The sequence below is a fragment of the Penicillium oxalicum genome, chromosome II, assembly GCF_001723175.1.
Source record: "Penicillium oxalicum strain HP7-1 chromosome II, whole genome shotgun sequence".
In the NCBI taxonomy this organism is placed as follows: Eukaryota; Fungi; Ascomycota; class Eurotiomycetes; order Eurotiales; family Aspergillaceae; genus Penicillium; species Penicillium oxalicum.
In genome coordinates this window covers 2,059,187-2,075,391 of record NC_064651.1, presented here as the reverse complement: position 1 = coordinate 2,075,391, position 16,205 = coordinate 2,059,187, and the positions used below count along the sequence as shown (strand labels likewise).

The window sequence follows — 16,205 nt, the reverse complement described above, 5'->3', positions numbered from 1 at the left end:
TTCTTCTTCTTCTTCTTCTTCTTCTTCTCCACCTGCATCATGTTCACCATGATCAATTGTTATGATATCTACCACCTTTTTCCTTCTCTGCATTGTGGTCCCTCGTTTTTGATTTTGAAGCGACTTCCACTTATGACTATGAACCTATAATACTGCAATAAACTCACAGTATGTGTGGCATTCCAGTTCTCTTGTTTCAGTGTCTGGCGATCAGATCATGTCTTTGATTTCTACGACTTTTTTTTTTCGCAAGGGCGGACCTCACTGCGCTTTTGAGCGCTCAACTGCAGCTCCGCTTCGATTCCAGTGTGTTGAAGAGTGAAGTCCACGATTGTCTTGCGCCTTGGATTGCTTTGACGCGAGGACTCGCATGTCCTCCTCGCCTTTGTCAGAATAGACCAACCTCCATCTTGCCCCCTCGACTCAGGTTGAAGTAGGAAATTCTGGTCAATACCTCGTCCCTTGATGGCGAGTCTGACCACGAGAAATTCGCCTCGTTCTCAGTTTTCCATTTCGGAAATACAGAAAGTCAAAAGAAACTTGAATTTTCTAGTCATAGCCTTTTAAAGCTCCATAGTTCAATCATGTCATCGAGCCAGAAATGAGAAATCTACCAACGCTCCACACAGCCCACGCTTGACGTTAAAATCCATCATTTAAGCTCTGCGCTCTTTCTGTCTTCAATCGTTCCTCATTCAACGCGATCCACCACGCATGAGACGGATCCCGGCTCTTCTGAGAATCCTGGTCCTGGTCCTGTGTCCCCTTTTGCTGCGCCTTCCACTCATCCCAGGGCTTTGGGCTCAGGATATAATGCACATTCTTGACCTTGTCGTCGCGCCAGATGGCGTCGTGCACGCCCTTCCACCGCAGGGTCTTGAGCGCGTTGTAGATGTATGGGATGGCGACCCAGCGGCCGTGGAAGACGTCGCCCAGGAGAGACTGGTCGGCAAAGTCGTAGCTGGATGCGGTTGATGAGGCTAATTGGGCGCTGATCTTGTCGTAAGTGCCTTGGGAAGGGTTGACGACTTGGAGTCCGCCGTTGGGCATGCCCAGACCGGCGGTTGGTGGGGGGCCGGTGGTCTGGGCGGACTCGGGATCGTTGTGCTGGGTGGTGAAGGCACAATTGGCAGGGATCCTGAGTGATGGATTGAGTTAGATCTAAATGAATGGATGCAAAGACCGAGAGTGTGAAAGACTGGAGAGTCAAGGATATGCATGTGACATGCATATTTGTACTTTTTGTTTCGTTTCTTTCTTTTTGCATTTGCATTTGCAACCCCCCCCCCCCTCCAAGATAATGATGACTTACCAATCCTTCGGATAATGCGCCTTTTGAAGCGGATTGCACACGCAGGCATGACTGGCGGCAAAGACACGGTTTCCAGTCCCCTCCAATTCCGGCGCATCGAGTTCCAGATCCATCAATTCGTCCATGTTCTGGAGCGCGACCATGTCGCTATCCAGCTGGACGACGCGATCATATTCGACGAGCGAGAACGGAGTCAATTTACTCCAGCAATCGTAGAAGCGCACGTCATTGGTGTAGTCCTTGGAGACGGAGGGGAGCAGATACGGCACATGGCGTTTGAGGATCCCGCGCGCGTCGAGAGCGGCGTGACCCTCGGCGGGGAAGGCGTCCGTGTAGAGCGCGATAAGGGGATACTTGGAGCCGACTTTCTTGAGAGATAGTCCAAAGTCAAGAGGCCCGAGAGGTAATCCGTGTTGGTGATGAGGGTGGTCCAGACTGGGAGAAGGAGAAATGGTGAGCTATCTTTTCGGACACGAGAGAGAGAGAAACGATTCCACTGTCGTCGCATTGTCGGAGACCAGTGTTGCGCAATGAAGCTAGAAGTCTACTCACCTCGAGGACCACCGAGTGGTTGCGCGCGATCACTCATGATGCTCTTTAGGTACTGACGGGTGGCTATGACAATGTTGATTTGCCTCGGATGGTGGGGGTGGGACAGTGAAGGCAGGCCGTATCGGAGCTTCAGGTTGGATGCGGCGTGAGTGAGAAACAATAGATGCGTGGTTGTAGAAGCCTAGGGTTGATCTTTTGTTTCCCCTTTTCTTTCTTCAGGATGTAGAGAAGAGGATAAACTTTCTATCTTTGGGTGTTTACGTGGGAGAAATTGTTGCAACGCATAATCCATCCCGTTGCGGCGGGGGGGGAGGAGGAAGGCCGAGAACTATCGTCCGTCGTTGGTTTCCAGGTTCCTGGTCCCTGGCTAGCCGCAATCGGGCGGATCGGAGATCGGATCGATTTTAAGATTGCGCAGATTGCTAATCAGCGGACAAACTCTGTGCCTCTGGTGGATGATGGGAGGAGAATATCGTGGAAATTGGTGGAGATGAATGGGACCCCCGTCATCATCGAGAGGGAAGAGACAATCGCTTGGTGGGCCAAGTCCATGCGCTTGAATGAATTCCGAGGATGGCACTATTGCTAGTACAAGGCAGACGGAGGTTGAATACTGAAACAGATAAACAGATAGGCTATTCAGCTCACCTACTGTCCATGATCTGGCACCAGAACTGACCAGTACATGATTGCTGCTGCAAGTCCTGACAGTGATGTAAAGCTCGCCTGGTTCTATCGAGTCTTGTTGAGTCTGTGAACAGTCTCCCTCGCAACAGAGCTCCGGAGCTGCTCTGGGAAAGTGACCAATGACGGCATCGACTCGACCCAGCACCGCTAGCGATCAGCTGCAGGAGGTGAACTCGGCCCGTCATTATGCCTGAGGCAACATGATTAATTGCCTGAAGTCTGCAGCCTCCGAGACTCGAGTCAACGGAGTGAATTGACTGAAGGGGCCACTATCCCGGGATGACATAATCAAGGAGCTCCGATCCGGGATGGATAGAGTCGAACCTCAGCTTTTTCCAACGAGCTTCTTTTCTTTTCTCTGGTAGAGCTGCTGAGATCCGCACCACTCGTCATCTTGTACTTTATTCCTATGTAAGTGGACCTCGGTTTCAATGCATTGTGCTTGAGGAAAATTCCATTGAGATCCAGTTGGACCTCCCATGGTGCGCCTCTCTCTCTCTCTCTCTCTCTCTCTCTTTCTCTGTCTCTCTGTCTTTCTCCCCGAAAGATGGCCTTGTCCTAGCTGGCCATGAAAGCTGCTTGCTGGTTCACCCCCTGCAGAGGTGGCTCTCATGTTCCAGACAGAGAAGATACCTCAGGCACCAATGCCTCAGGCCATAGCGCCAAGGGGTAGAAAGGGGACCTTGGGCAGACGGAGGGAGAAAGGCCGGGAGAAAGAGAGAAAGCGGCAGGGTGACCGAAGCTTGCACTGCACAGTCCGCCATTTTGTCTGGGGTGACCGCATGGCGCATTACCTGCACTAGTGTACAACTGTACAGCACACCTGCACACCGAACAACATGGCACTGGAATGGTCAACCTCCCCAGCTAACCCGCATCTAGCATCGGTATCCGAGTTTTCCCGTTCCGACCTCTGCCCCTCACCATGTTTTGCCGCCTCAAGTCAACCCCACTCTCCCTCTTTTCTTCTTCTTGCTCCTTTCATCCCTTTGCCTATCGATCATTCACCTCATCCGCAATCATGTCCAACACCAAGGCTTTCTTCGAGGTCGAGTACACTCCCGTTGGTAGCGCCGTCGGTAAGTTTTGCCCCTTTCCCAGCAGTGTCATAGGAGTGGACGCGACTGTAGCGAGGAGGCAGTATGACTGCCTGTTCCTCCAGCTCGCTCTGTCAATATCCCATTCCCCCCCCCCCCCCCCCCCCCCCCCCCCCCCCCCCCCCCCCCCTCCAACCCCAGAGAGGAGAGCTCGTCCCTTCATCCACTCAACCTTTGGTTCTCCAATTGAGCCGGGCTGCCCCGTTTCGATTGCGTTGACAACGTCATTGATTTCCCCCCCCCGCTAACTCCTCTTACAGCCAAGGTTGGCCGCATCAACTTCAACCTCTACGAGAAGGATGTCCCCAAGACTGCCCGTAACTTCCGTGAGCTCTGCAAGGCTCCCGTGAAGGAGGGCTACAAGGGCTCCAGCTTCCACCGCATCATCCCCAACTTCATGCTCCAGGGTGGTGACTTCACCCGCGGCAACGTGAGTTTCTCTCCGCGTCTCCTGTAGAAGGAGCTTTGTCCAGCTTGATCTTCCCTTGACGAGCTGAGATCTCGACCACCCTGGCATTCTTATTGACTCAATTGCTTTTTTTGCGTAGGGTACCGGTGGTCGCTCCATCTACGGCGAGAAGTTCCCTGATGAGAACTTCATCTACAAGCACACTCGCCCCGGTCTGCTGTCCATGGCCAACGCTGGCCCCAACACGTAAGCTCCCCCTGCCTTCCCGGGCTCATCAGCGACAGGACCCCCGCCAGTGAACACTCTCTTCTGCCGGAATTCCGTGCTAACGCGACTCTCTTCTCCAGCAACGGCTCCCAGTTCTTCATTACCACCGTTGTCACTTCTTGGCTCGATGGCAAGCACGTCGTTTTCGGCGAGGTTGCTGACCAGGAGTCCATGAACGTTGTCAAGGAGATCGAGGCTCTCGGCTCCTCCAGCGGCTCTCCCCGCTCCGCTACCAAGCCCACCATTGTCAACTGTGGTGAGATGTAAGCGCCTTTGATTGTTTGATCAATCAATGGGGTTGCGTTGGTGGCCGGAATCTTCTTTGCGCGTTTGGGCAACCACTGTGGAATAAAAAAATATGAAGCATCATCTGGGACGGATGACCTAATTTGTTCCGGATGGCTTTCTGTTCCGATATGTGGTGTGTAATCTAGACAGTGACCAAGCTAGTCACATATGCTCCTACTGCAGTGGCACTTCTCACCTTGCCTTTCCATGAATCTATCATTCCCCGTAGGAGAATACTTTGTAGTAGAGTCAACGAACATGGAAATCCTGACCTCGGCAAGTCGATACGGTCTACTGACGACAAGAACCGGTTTCTTTGAAGGGGGGGAAGGATTCATTGAGATGGCACCAGGGCGGGGGGTCGTTTGAGTTTGATGGAGGGGCAATCGTCCTCGAGCCTGTGGGAGGGCGGTCAGTCGAAGTGGGGGGAACCTCTGCGGGCGGACCGCCACTCCGCTTCCACTTGAACCCGCTTGAACCCGAGGGGAGAAGTACATCACTCCAGGAAAGGGTCTCTCTTTCGCAACAACCCGGTGTGCCTGATTCCATCAACTTGTAAAGACCTGAGGGTCGTGTCACTGATTTCATCGATAACCATCGCTACAGGTCCTTGAGAAACGGGACCTCAACAAGCCGACGGGGAAATTGTACACTGTCCAGGTCTTTCATGTTGGGTTTCCAGTCTTGTCGAAACACATCAGGTAGACTAGGTACATGCCTTAGTAGATCAGTACTGCATCATGAAGAACAGAAAGTTGTGCTGTCACATTGCAACTGCAGGTCAAACACACATGTATAGATATTGTGATCCATAGTTTGAAACCGGTACCGCCACATTTGAAACGTGAAAGGGACTACTGCCTATGGGCGGGGCTTAGGGTTATAGTACTGTAGGGTCATCGACTTGAAATTGTGTGGATCAAATATGTCCATTTGAATATCGAGGAGCTTTCCTGTTCAGCTCTCTGGGAGGTCACTTCAAGGTAGTAATCAGAGTTTCTGTCCGGATTTAGAGAAGCTAGAATTCTGCCTTGTCTCGTTGCTTACGGGGGGCATATACTAACTTACCTCATTCACTCCTCGTACTGTCTTAGGAGTGGTGCGTGCCAGATGGAGCCCTCGTTGGGTTCAGTGGAACTTGGCCCTTGCTTTTTAATAGTCCGTCAAGACATGTAGGGAAGAAAGGGACTCACAGCACTAGGGCTCCAGCGATGTGACGGGAGGTGAAGGGCGGTGCTGGTAGCTGGCTGCTGAGTTGGGGCAACCAAAATGGACGTTGCAAAGGCTTCAAGTCGGGGAAAGCATCTTTTTGACGTGGGGATGTTACCCATGTTAGGATGGATGTAGAAGTAAATTTATTTCGGCACTAATAAGAGACTGACGATTGTAGCCATGGAATTGACCTGACTTGATGGATTGTATCAGATATGCTATTTTAACTCTAGGGAGAGTGGAGATTCTTCCAAGAATAAGCGCGCTTTAAGAAGATGGAGAAAACAAGATAAGAAGATGACCAAAGGGCAACTCCATTCAGAATGGTGCAAAGTCCTAGGTCAAGTTCCGGGCAGGGAGATTTCCAAAGCAAAAGGGAAAAAGACCTCGTGAGGCACTTTCAATCGGCAACGGCCGAACAGCTCATGAAGCATCCCAAGTTGTTTCGTCTTCGAATCATGAGAGTTTTTGTCTTCCCCCGCCGTTCTTTTAGCCACAGCACTTGGTCACTTGGGTAGCGTCGTTTCTGAAAGCACAGAGGTGGGACGGATTAGTCAAATCCACCTTCGAGGTGTTGATATCCAGGGCTCAGCAAAGACTTACTCGTGTGACAGGGACAGTGGCTCCCACGAAAAGATGAGAGAGCCGAGGAAAGCTCCAATGAAGATGCAAATAATAATGTAGCCATTAAAGTACATGGCCAGCAGCATGATGATGTATGCCACCGCAAACTGAACCATGTGTAACAGAGCCCGGATCACCTGTTCCACCAGGGAAGGGCGATAGGGCGGCAAAGTCTCCAGATTCTCACGAGAGGTCAGCTCACCACCCTTGACCGAGTGCAAGCCCCCAGAGGTGATGGCGGTGATGGCACCAGGAGCTGTAAGCTTTGTGGTCGAGGATTCAACGCTTGGAGTCATGGTGACCAAGCCATCGGGGCCAGCAGAAGAGGAGGGTGGACAATTGCATGAGCACTCTGGGTGACTTTCACTCAGTCGCAGCCCATCTTTGACATTGCTCGCAGAACGACTTCCCTCAAAGGGGCCTTTTATGCTCATCTGGCGCTGGCGGGCTCGTCGAAGGATGAAAGCATCATACTCGCGGCCCACGCGACGCAGGAATTCCAGGCTGAGGACGAGACAAATGACGCCAATGCATGAGCCGGCAAATGCGCCACGGGAACGAATATGCCATGTGCTGGAGAGAAAGCCTTGAAAGTTGGAGACAAATTAGCACCCTCTACCGGTCGAAAGGAGAAGCTGGATGAGGGTAAAGAGCCATCCGTACATGCATCGATGGTGAACCAATTCCAAAGCATCTGATGAATAGAGATGAGTATCATCACCCTGCTATCATCTTTTTCTTGTCCTCAAAAGCGAATGATTCAAGTGCACTCACCGAGATCCGACAGCTCATGTCCATACCCTCCATGCCAGACATGGACGCTGAAGTTGACGCATTCGAAGGCATGTTGGGCATTCCCGTGGCACCCAGAGCCATTGTGCCTGAAGCGCTGGGCATCGCAGTCATAGCAGAAGCCTCAGTCACTGTCACAGAAGCAAAAGAGTCCATGTCTTATGGGCGAATCAAATGAAATTTGGAGAAAAAGTGAGAGATGGAAGAAATTGCTTGATCAAGGATGATGTGTTGAGTCTCCTCCGGGGATCCGTCCAGATCTACGAAGTGGGTGACTTTCTCAACACGGTGCAACGGCGAAAAAGAAAGGGAGATGTAGGCCAATAAATTAGAAGAAAGAAAGTGATAGAATTCATTTCTACAGTAAACAGAGCCATTGCAGGTCGTGACTGCCCATTTGCTTGATATGAGCAAATTTCAGACCCTCGTCGGGGCGGACGCCAAGTATACACGAGCAAGTTTGAGCAGATTTTTTTTCTTTCTCTTTGCTCCAAGACCGTCACGGTTTTTCATGCAGGTACTGTCAGGACTCTGACGATGGCATGCACTCGTTACGCAACATCAGCAGACTGTCGGTCATGTCAATGATGTACTTTGTCGTCACTCTGTGCACCAAATCATGCCGGGATAGCACACGGCGGGAAATTAGACAAGCTGCAAAGTTCCCAGTAGTTTCAAGTTGAAGCATGCGCAGATTCGCATCATTGCCGGCCCTCATGCAGGTTGATCTCGATTAGTACCAAGTATCGCAGTGGCTTAGCTCATCCCGTTGTTGCGTTGTCTGGCTGCCTAGTATTCTCACAAGACAAGACACTGTCCTTTTGATCTCATTCTTGCTCGTTTTCTAAGCTGTGAGCACCGGAGAAATGGCACAAGATAAGCATTGACGACTCAGGCAATTCCCCCTGCAGATAAGAATCTTGAGCATTACTTGGGAGCCCTTATCTCTATCCGTGTGGACAGACAGACGGCTTCGGTCCACGTCCCACGTTACAGATCGTTGGTGTGAGAAGGGAAGAAAATATTGCTACTAACGGGGGTATCAAATTCTTGGTTTTGGTTCAAGCTCGGCTGGACCCTTTGATCACACCCTCTAATAGCTCACGAATCTGGCTGCACCCGTCAATACCAACTGCTAGCATAGTCTCGGTATAACTCGAGTGTAGCTTTGAGTCCATAGTCAAAACAGCCACCTTCATTTCCTCCTCGTCAGTATCCATGTTGTTCTCTCCTACGGGGACCGAGTTGGTAGTGCCCACAGTAAGGACAGGCAGCTCCTGCTCCTCGGGCAGAGAGAGATCAAGCAATGGATCCAACTCATCGTGACGAGGGTCCTGAGGCGTGGATGCGCTGCCACTCATGCCAGCCGTGCAACTGGTCAGCAGACCGGGCATGGGAATACCCGCATCGACAAGAGCCAGTGTACAGGCGTTGATTGCGGCCGCAAGGAGTGAACCGTCGGCAGATAACACAGAGACATGGATACTGATCGTACTGTGAGGGTAGAGGTAGGTGTGCAAGTGTGATTGGAAGGCGGAGCGTAGTGTCGTCGCAATGCGCGAGGATTGCCTGGAAAGTGAAGAGTCAACAAATGGGTCTCTGCGACATCCTCGACAAAAGTTCCACTCCATGAGACTCATGGGCAAATAGCGACCTATAGAGAGGACTCACTTGTCACTTCCGCCCGCTCGGCGCTTGCGATCTACACCAGCAAACCCTGCGACATTGACATCCACATCGACAATGGCTCCCGCGCCACCTGCGGTACCACTCGCGTCTCCACGTCGGCCCTCGGCAGGGCCATGAACCGAGCACATGATGGCGGTGTTGCCCATTGAGAGAAACGAGGAGCCGGAGCTGGCGGGGTTGGTCGAAATTTGCGCTTGAATGAGTCGCAACTCGTTCCAGCGGCGACCATCAAGCCGCAGCTTGGTCAAGGGATATGTCGTGGAGGTATCGAGTGGCATTGTATAGTCTGTGGGGGCTTGAAATGCGAGGAAAGCCAGGTGAATAGATGATTGAGGAAGAGAGAGAAAGGCTTAGTTGATCAAGCTGGGCTTGTTTGGTGTCTGAGCTACTGCGAATGGAAGTAGCTATAGGATGCGAGTTAGTACGCAGCGTTCAACTTGGGAATCTAACACTTCCAGATCCCGGCAACCCCACGCTTACCTAGTCAGCTCGCCCAAGGAAAAAAATTGTTCAAGGTCTAATACGAAGTCGACCGCAACAGGGATACAACTGAAAGTATGCTGAAGTGTGGTCGTGATCGCCGTCTGTGCAGAGGAGTCTAGTCCGGCAGCTTTTTTTTCTGGCCGATCGGGAATGACATCGACTCCGCCTTGGCGCGCCTGCGACTGCGACTGCGATTGCGATTGCGGCCTGGACCTGTCAATGGCATCGCAACGTCCCCATGAAGCCAATGTCAAAGCGATCGGGAATGTATAGGATATGGGCCATCTCGAAACTGGAGTTGAGGTCATCGATCTCGAGTCAGACGACGATGATCTGGAGATAACGGCGTCTTCGAAGGCTGATCGTCAGTCCGGTACGTCTCACCCGGGTCTCAGCATGCGCCCAAGAATGCCGCTCACCAAGTGCAAGATAAGAATCGAGCCATTTTAAAGCATGAGAAGCGTACGGACTTCTCTCCGGAATATCTCTCTACTTCTAGGAATCCTAAAGCAGAGCAACGAGACAACGTTCCGCGCTTATTCTCGAGCGATACTGTCAAGGCCAACGAAGAGAGTGATGATGAATTCAATGACGGGGAGACAGCGTACAAAAAGTTCAAGGAGCGCAAGGCCGTTAAGCGCAAGCAGATTGCGGCTGCGACTCGACGAGCGAAAACACCAAAGAGACAAGCCCACGGCCAGCAAATCGTCGGTCTGGTGAAGCCAGAGCGCACACCCGCGCGGCCTAAACGACCGTTGGAGGACAACGGCGAGGTTTCTTCTGAAGATGAGTTGATGGAGTATACTCTTCCTGATTATCTGAAAAATCGAAGACTTCAATTCGATCGACATCGACAAAGTCTCAATGATTCCGGGTTGAGATTACCTCCCTCGTACGATGATGTCGACTTCTCGGATGATGAGCGTCTCGAACATTTACAGGAGAGACCCGCGTTCCCAGACCGATCTCCTGCGAGAGAGTACAAGGACGTCACTTTGCCATATTCGCTAGGCCTAATTCCAGCGCCGATTGCACAATGGCTAAGACCATATCAAATCGAGGGCGTGGCTTTCATGCATGAACTGTTTGTCTATCAGAAGGGAGGTATACTCGGTGATGACATGGGCTTAGGCAAGACCATCCAAGTGATTGCCTTCCTGACGGCAGTCTACGGCAAGACTGGAGACGAGCGGGACTCGAAACGTATGCGCAAGATGCGAAGGTCCGGCGACGGAACGTGGTATCCACGTACCATTATCATCTGCCCTGGGACTCTGATCTCAAATTGGATGTCTGAGCTTCAGCGCTGGGGTTGGTGGCACGTCGATGTCTACCACGGTAGTAGCAAGGATATTGCCCTGCATGCTGCAAAGTCGGGTCGGGTCGAAATCCTCATCACCACTTATACGACTTATGTGAACAACAAGGACTCGGTGAATATGATCGAGTGGGATTGCGTCATTGCGGATGAATGCCACAAGATCAAGGAGCGAAAGTCCGAAACCACGCAGGCCATGAATGAGATCAACTCGCTCTGCCGAATCGGCTTGACTGGAACGGCCATCCAGAATCGATATGAAGAACTCTGGACACTCTTGAACTGGACAAATCCGGGCGTTATTGGTCCGGTCGCAACGTGGAAAGCACAGATCGCCGAGCCGTTGAAAATCGGACAATCTCACGAGGCAACCCTGAGCCAGTTGAGCCGGGCCCGAAGAACCGCGAAAAAACTGGTCGAGAATCTGTTGCCTCAGTTTTTCCTTCGGCGTATGAAGACCCTGATCGCAGATCAGCTCCCCAAAAAGAGCGACAGAGTGGTATTCTGCCCGCTCACTCCCACTCAAGCCGAGGCCTATGAAACCTTTTTGGACAGTGACATCGTGACCACGATCAAACGGTCCACGGAGCTTTGTGATTGCTCCTCAGGCAGAAAGCGAGGATGGTGCTGTTATAAGGAGGTCCCCGATACGGACAAGGCGTGGCAGTCCTTCGTCTTCCCGGCAATTGCGGTCCTACAGAAGCTCAGCAACCATTTAGCCATTCTGATCCCTCAAGGCAATGACACAAGTGAAAAACAGGAAAAAGACAAAGAGATGCTACAGATCGCATTGCCTGATCAGTGGGAGAGTCTGTATCGCTCACGGGACTCTATTGTCAATTACGCAAATCCTGAATTCTGTGGCAAGTGGAAAGTTCTTCGCAAGCTGCTGAGGTGGTGGCATGCCAACGGGGACAAAGTTCTAGTTTTCTCCCACAGTGTCCGCTTGCTGAAAATGCTGCAAATGCTCTTCAATCATACGAGCTACAATGTGAGCTATCTTGATGGCTCAATGAAGTACGAAGACCGCGCCAAGGCCGTGGATGAATTCAACTCTGATCCCAATCAGTTTGTCTTTCTCATCTCCACAAAAGCAGGTGGGGTTGGACTGAATATCACATCGGCAAACAAGGTTGTCGTCGTTGATCCCAATTGGAATCCTGCTTACGATCTTCAGGCTCAGGACCGAGCCTACCGTATCGGACAGGTCCGCGACGTGGAGGTCTTTCGTCTTGTCTCGGTTGGGACCATTGAAGAGATCGTCTACGCTCGACAAATCTACAAGCAACAACAAGCCGAGATTGGCTACACGGCCAGCTCGGAGCGGCGATACTTCAAGGGCGTCCAAGAGAAAAAGGATCAAAAGGGAGAAATTTTCGGCTTGCATAATCTTTTCGCCTACCAGCACGACAACATCGTTCTTCGCGACATTGTCAACAAGACCAATGTCGCTGAGAGTCGAGCCGGTGTTCAGGTCATGGACATTGAGGTCAAAGAGGATACAGAAAGCGATTTACTTGGTGACGGGCATGTCAAAGCCGAAGATGAAGCAATGAGCCAACTGGCCGCCATGGTTCGTGGTGAAGCAGATGTGGATGGTCCCAAGCCCGAACCGGCTCGCAACCGTGACCCGATCCAAGCCATTCTGGCTGGCGCGGGAGTCGAATACACCCATCTCAACAACGAAGTCATCGGTTCATCCCGGGTTGAAAAGAGACTCAGTCGACGCGCCGAGCAAGTGACGAACGATGCCAATGCAGACGCAGACTTCCAGATCTTCGAGGCCTCTCAAAAGGATGACGGCGGTCCCGACGCTTTCGAAGAACCGCGCCACCAGCCGCCTCCGTCTTCTCTATTCCAGGGGCCAGAGGGGCGGATGGTGCGATTCAAATACAATCCGCCTGAAGAGGTCAAACGTCGTCAGTTTTGTAGCATGGCGCGCCGTTTTGGGTATGCGGACGCTACCGAGTTTGCTCTCGTGGTGGAGAATATGACCCAGGCCCAACGACGAGAGTGCTTAGACAAATGGTATGAGGAGCGGAGGAATATCGTGCTTTCTAAGGACGATAAGTCTCCTTTGGAAGAAGAGCTCTGAGAGATCATTCTTTTTTTTCCCCCAAGGTGTTATCATTTGCACACAGCAGGTTATGACTGGGTCTCTTTACTACTGCTTCTCTCCGCTGATGGGAGATGACATGGCGGGTATGGAAGTAGGGTCACATTGCCTAGATCTGCCATGTGGGCGTGGCCGACTAAAATCAGTTGTAGACCGAAGGGATTGTGAACAGGCAAGCGAATCAACTATTCGTAATGGCGACGCGCCATTAATCATTCATATTTCTGCCCTTGTATGCTGAGTTGATATGGTCTTCAAAACTTGAAAACAAACTAAGAGGAATTTCCATCTCCAAAGAGGAATGACTTTGAGAGAACAGAAAATGATCAGGGGTATCCGTTTATTAGAATGACATTGTAGATTCAAAAGGTTGCCGATGCCCTCCTACAGCCAGGCCAAAGTCCATAGGGCTGGCAGATTGGGATGCTTCTCCTGCCACTCAGCCAGGATCTCCGGCACACTCTCATCGAAACCCAAGCGCGCGGCGCCAGACCCATTCTCCCATCCTGCCGAGCCGTGGATCTTTCTCTGCAGAATCGCAGATTCATTCAAGCGATTTGCCAAGTCCAAAATGGCTCTGCCACCAACAAGCGCTTCCTCGTGGTTATCTTTAATGTCCACGTTGAACACATGGACAGGTCGGTTCAATTGGTTTCCCTTGTTCATAAGGTCATCCACCACGGCATCCCAGCAACGCTCCTCGCAAGTGATGATGACATCCACCACTCCTCCTTCCGTGCCGAGGGCGCCCTTGTCGCCTTTGGAGATGTGATCGAGTCGCGGCTGACCGGGGACCCAGTCTTGAAATCGTTCAGGGCCCCATTTCAAGTTGCGATTGCGATCCAGCATGTTCAAAATCCCGTTATGGCGATACAGTCGCGCATCCTTCTCCTCCAGCTCCTCGTACATCTGATTGTATGACGTTGTGTTGAAGCTGTACACATTCGGTTGTGTGATTGACGGGCCTGGCAGCCGGACCAGTGAGCCCGTCCCGAAGGAAATGACTGGAAACGCAGCAGGTGCCGTGGCAAGGCGAAGGTGAGCTTCCATGGAGCGATTGTTGTTGGATGCACAGACTGTGCAGAATTTGAGCTTCCATGAATCCGTCCGCTCATCATTGTTGGGAGTGGTGCTTGTGACGGGGACAGCAGCGGTGACCGCATCGGTCACATCCACGGGGTCGTCGACGGACGAGGGCATCTCTGATGGTGCAGCCTCGGGAGGAGGAGGGGGAGGGGGAGGAGGATTCTGAGGAGTTGTGCTTTTGGTGTTTACACGGGGGTCGTAGGATGCCATGAAGGGCGACGGCTTATTGATAGAAAAGGATGTAGCACGGGAGGAGAGAAGAGTAAGATAATACTAAAAAGGACAAGGAATGAAGCCTGGAAGCTAGAGAGGCTGGTGCGCAAAATGGGGTATCAGGAAAGTCTTCAAAATAGGGTTTACAATTTCCAGAGATGATTTTGACTACTTGAGAAGAGATGGTTGTCAGTACAAGGCTCCATCTTCAAATAAGTGTGTTCCAGTTGGCCGCAGATGAATGGCAAAGAGGGGAATTTCAGATAAAAAAAGCGTATAATGAGTTTGTCCGCAAAGCCGAAGCTCAGACAGCTCCAATAATAAGATTCATCATGTAGGAGAGGCAGGTGGGGGGAGGTAGAAAAAGGCTTTCATCAAAGACTCGCATACCTGGAAGATGGCTGTCATTCTCATTAGTCCTTACGATGGAACACAAGTGAAATCGGGGGGGGCCGTGGCCCATGAAGAAAACGCGTCAAAGGAAGAAGAATGGATAACCGAGAAGAAAAGACGCGGGCGTTTACCGATTTAAGCGTGGATGATGAGTCAGCAGAGCTGGACCTGGCCGGGGCGGTCAGCTCCCGATAGAAACTTGAGTTTGCTGACGTGAGCCAATGAGCGACTGCAGTCTCCACGATGATGCAGCGCCCCCGCCTAACCGCGCTTCTGCCGATAGCTGTACGGAAGCGATTTCGATATCTCCAACTCATTCAAGAGCTCCGATGATCAAGACTTGGGAACCTCTACACATCCACAGCTGCACCGTATTCCTCAGATCTGTACACACTCGATCTAACCTTTGACCTACAACACCAGGGCTCTCGTCAACATCTGCATGGAGTTTAAAGGCAGTGACCGAGGGCCGTTCGTGCCCGCGTTGATCGTAGTGGATATGCAGGAAGACTTCTGCCCACCTGTGAGTGAACCATCCTTGCTGCTTACAGAGCTCCTCAAGTATGGTGAACGACTCTGATGTGCAAACTCGCTACAATGTTTGCGATCGTATACAGGATGGATCTCTGGCCGTTCAAGACGGCAGAACGATCGCGCCACTCATCAACAATCTCCTCTCCCAGCCAGGGTGGGTAGCCCGCATCGCGACGCAAGACTGGCACCCCGCCAACCATATTTCGTTCGCCAGTAATCATCCACCACCAGATAACCGACCTTTTGAATCCTTTGCAAAGATGAACAACCCTGCGCCGGACAAGAAAGAGGAGAGCATGCCCCTTCAGCTGTGGCCGGACCACTGTGTAGCTGCCACTTCGGGGGCTGATCTAATCCCGGAGATTGACACGCGCTTCATAGATTACTTTGTGCGCAAGGGCATGGACCCTCAGATCGAGATGTACTCTGCCTTTGCTGACGCATTTGGTAATTTGGACCCTACCGTGACGGCACGGTCCGTCAGTGAGGATGTTGCCTCGATTCTGGTGAAGAAAGGAGTCACGGATGTATTCGCCGTGGGGTTGGCGGGCGACTATTGTGTCAAGTGCACGGCGATCGATGCTGTCAAGGCTGGCTTCCGCAGTTGGGTTATTGACCAAGGAACCAAGTGTGTTGTGCCAGAGAACTGGGCAAAAGTCAAGGAGGAGCTTCGGGTCGCTGGGGTCTCGGTGATCCATGCAGATGATCCCATCGTGAAAAAGCTCAGCAAAGCTCTGTGAGATAAGCATGACACCAATCACTTTCCTTAATCCTCGATAAATTATGGCAATGAATTACCCCTTAATCAAAAACTTCCCTGAGAAAGGTCTAGATTGGACTGGATTATTTGACTAGCAAAGTGGCAGACGGACCAGGCAGTACCACATGAATGTTAGGATACACTAAACAGTGATACCCTCCACCCTTCGCTAGAGGTGCCACTCGGCGCATTCCAATGAATCCGGCTGGATCCATGACTCCCGGGGACGACTAGCAATGATTGACGCTGACATAAACCGCCTCCGACGAGTGCGAATGAGGGAAGTTATTACCCTGAGTAATACTCATTTCCTCTTCTTGTCTCTTAAGCTGACCGTTGCGCCCCTTTGTATAGAGGAGGCTGGTTCTGCCGG

General features: G+C 51.7%; 7 protein-coding genes across 7 annotated transcripts; 3 read left to right on the top strand and 4 right to left on the bottom strand.

Annotated features, from left to right (window-relative positions):
* Positions 1–642: 642 nt before the first annotated feature.
* Positions 643–1,901, bottom strand: POX_b02616 (uncharacterized protein; the record flags this gene model as incomplete). Its single annotated transcript, XM_050111529.1, has 3 exons — positions 643–1,138; positions 1,313–1,747; positions 1,861–1,901. 3 exons carry the CDS (start codon positions 1,899–1,901, stop codon positions 643–645), a joined length of 972 nt encoding a protein of 323 aa, XP_049971875.1.
* Positions 1,902–3,572: 1,671 nt separating this feature from the next.
* POX_b02615 (Peptidyl-prolyl cis-trans isomerase) lies at positions 3,573–4,591 on the top strand (the record flags this gene model as incomplete). The annotated part of the gene is made up of 4 exons (XM_050111528.1): positions 3,573–3,630; positions 3,909–4,078; positions 4,197–4,303; positions 4,354–4,591. The coding sequence occupies 4 exons, from the start codon at positions 3,573–3,575 to the stop codon at positions 4,589–4,591; spliced, it is 573 nt and encodes a 190-aa protein (XP_049971874.1).
* Positions 4,592–6,313: 1,722 nt separating this feature from the next.
* Positions 6,314–7,396, bottom strand: POX_b02614 (uncharacterized protein; the record flags this gene model as incomplete). The annotated part of the gene is made up of 4 exons (XM_050111527.1): positions 6,314–6,350; positions 6,428–7,034; positions 7,112–7,142; positions 7,223–7,396. 4 exons carry the CDS (start codon positions 7,394–7,396, stop codon positions 6,314–6,316), a joined length of 849 nt encoding a protein of 282 aa, XP_049971873.1.
* A 905-nt stretch (positions 7,397–8,301) lies between these two features.
* Positions 8,302–9,207, bottom strand: POX_b02613 (uncharacterized protein; the record flags this gene model as incomplete). Its single annotated transcript, XM_050111526.1, has 2 exons — positions 8,302–8,809; positions 8,912–9,207. 2 exons carry the CDS (start codon positions 9,205–9,207, stop codon positions 8,302–8,304), a joined length of 804 nt encoding a protein of 267 aa, XP_049971872.1.
* Positions 9,208–9,688: 481 nt separating this feature from the next.
* POX_b02612 (DNA excision repair protein ERCC-6-like 2) lies at positions 9,689–12,825 on the top strand (the record flags this gene model as incomplete). The annotated part of the gene is made up of 2 exons (XM_050111525.1): positions 9,689–9,785; positions 9,842–12,825. The coding sequence occupies 2 exons, from the start codon at positions 9,689–9,691 to the stop codon at positions 12,823–12,825; spliced, it is 3,081 nt and encodes a 1,026-aa protein (XP_049971871.1).
* A 405-nt stretch (positions 12,826–13,230) lies between these two features.
* On the bottom strand, positions 13,231–14,142 carry POX_b02611 (RNA polymerase II subunit A C-terminal domain phosphatase ssu72; the record flags this gene model as incomplete). Its single annotated transcript, XM_050111524.1, has 1 exon — positions 13,231–14,142. One exon carries the CDS (start codon positions 14,140–14,142, stop codon positions 13,231–13,233), a length of 912 nt encoding a protein of 303 aa, XP_049971870.1.
* Positions 14,143–15,101: 959 nt separating this feature from the next.
* Positions 15,102–15,812, top strand: POX_b02610 (uncharacterized protein; the record flags this gene model as incomplete). The annotated part of the gene is made up of 1 exon (XM_050111523.1): positions 15,102–15,812. The coding sequence occupies one exon, from the start codon at positions 15,102–15,104 to the stop codon at positions 15,810–15,812; it is 711 nt and encodes a 236-aa protein (XP_049971869.1).
* Positions 15,813–16,205: the final 393 nt, after the last annotated feature.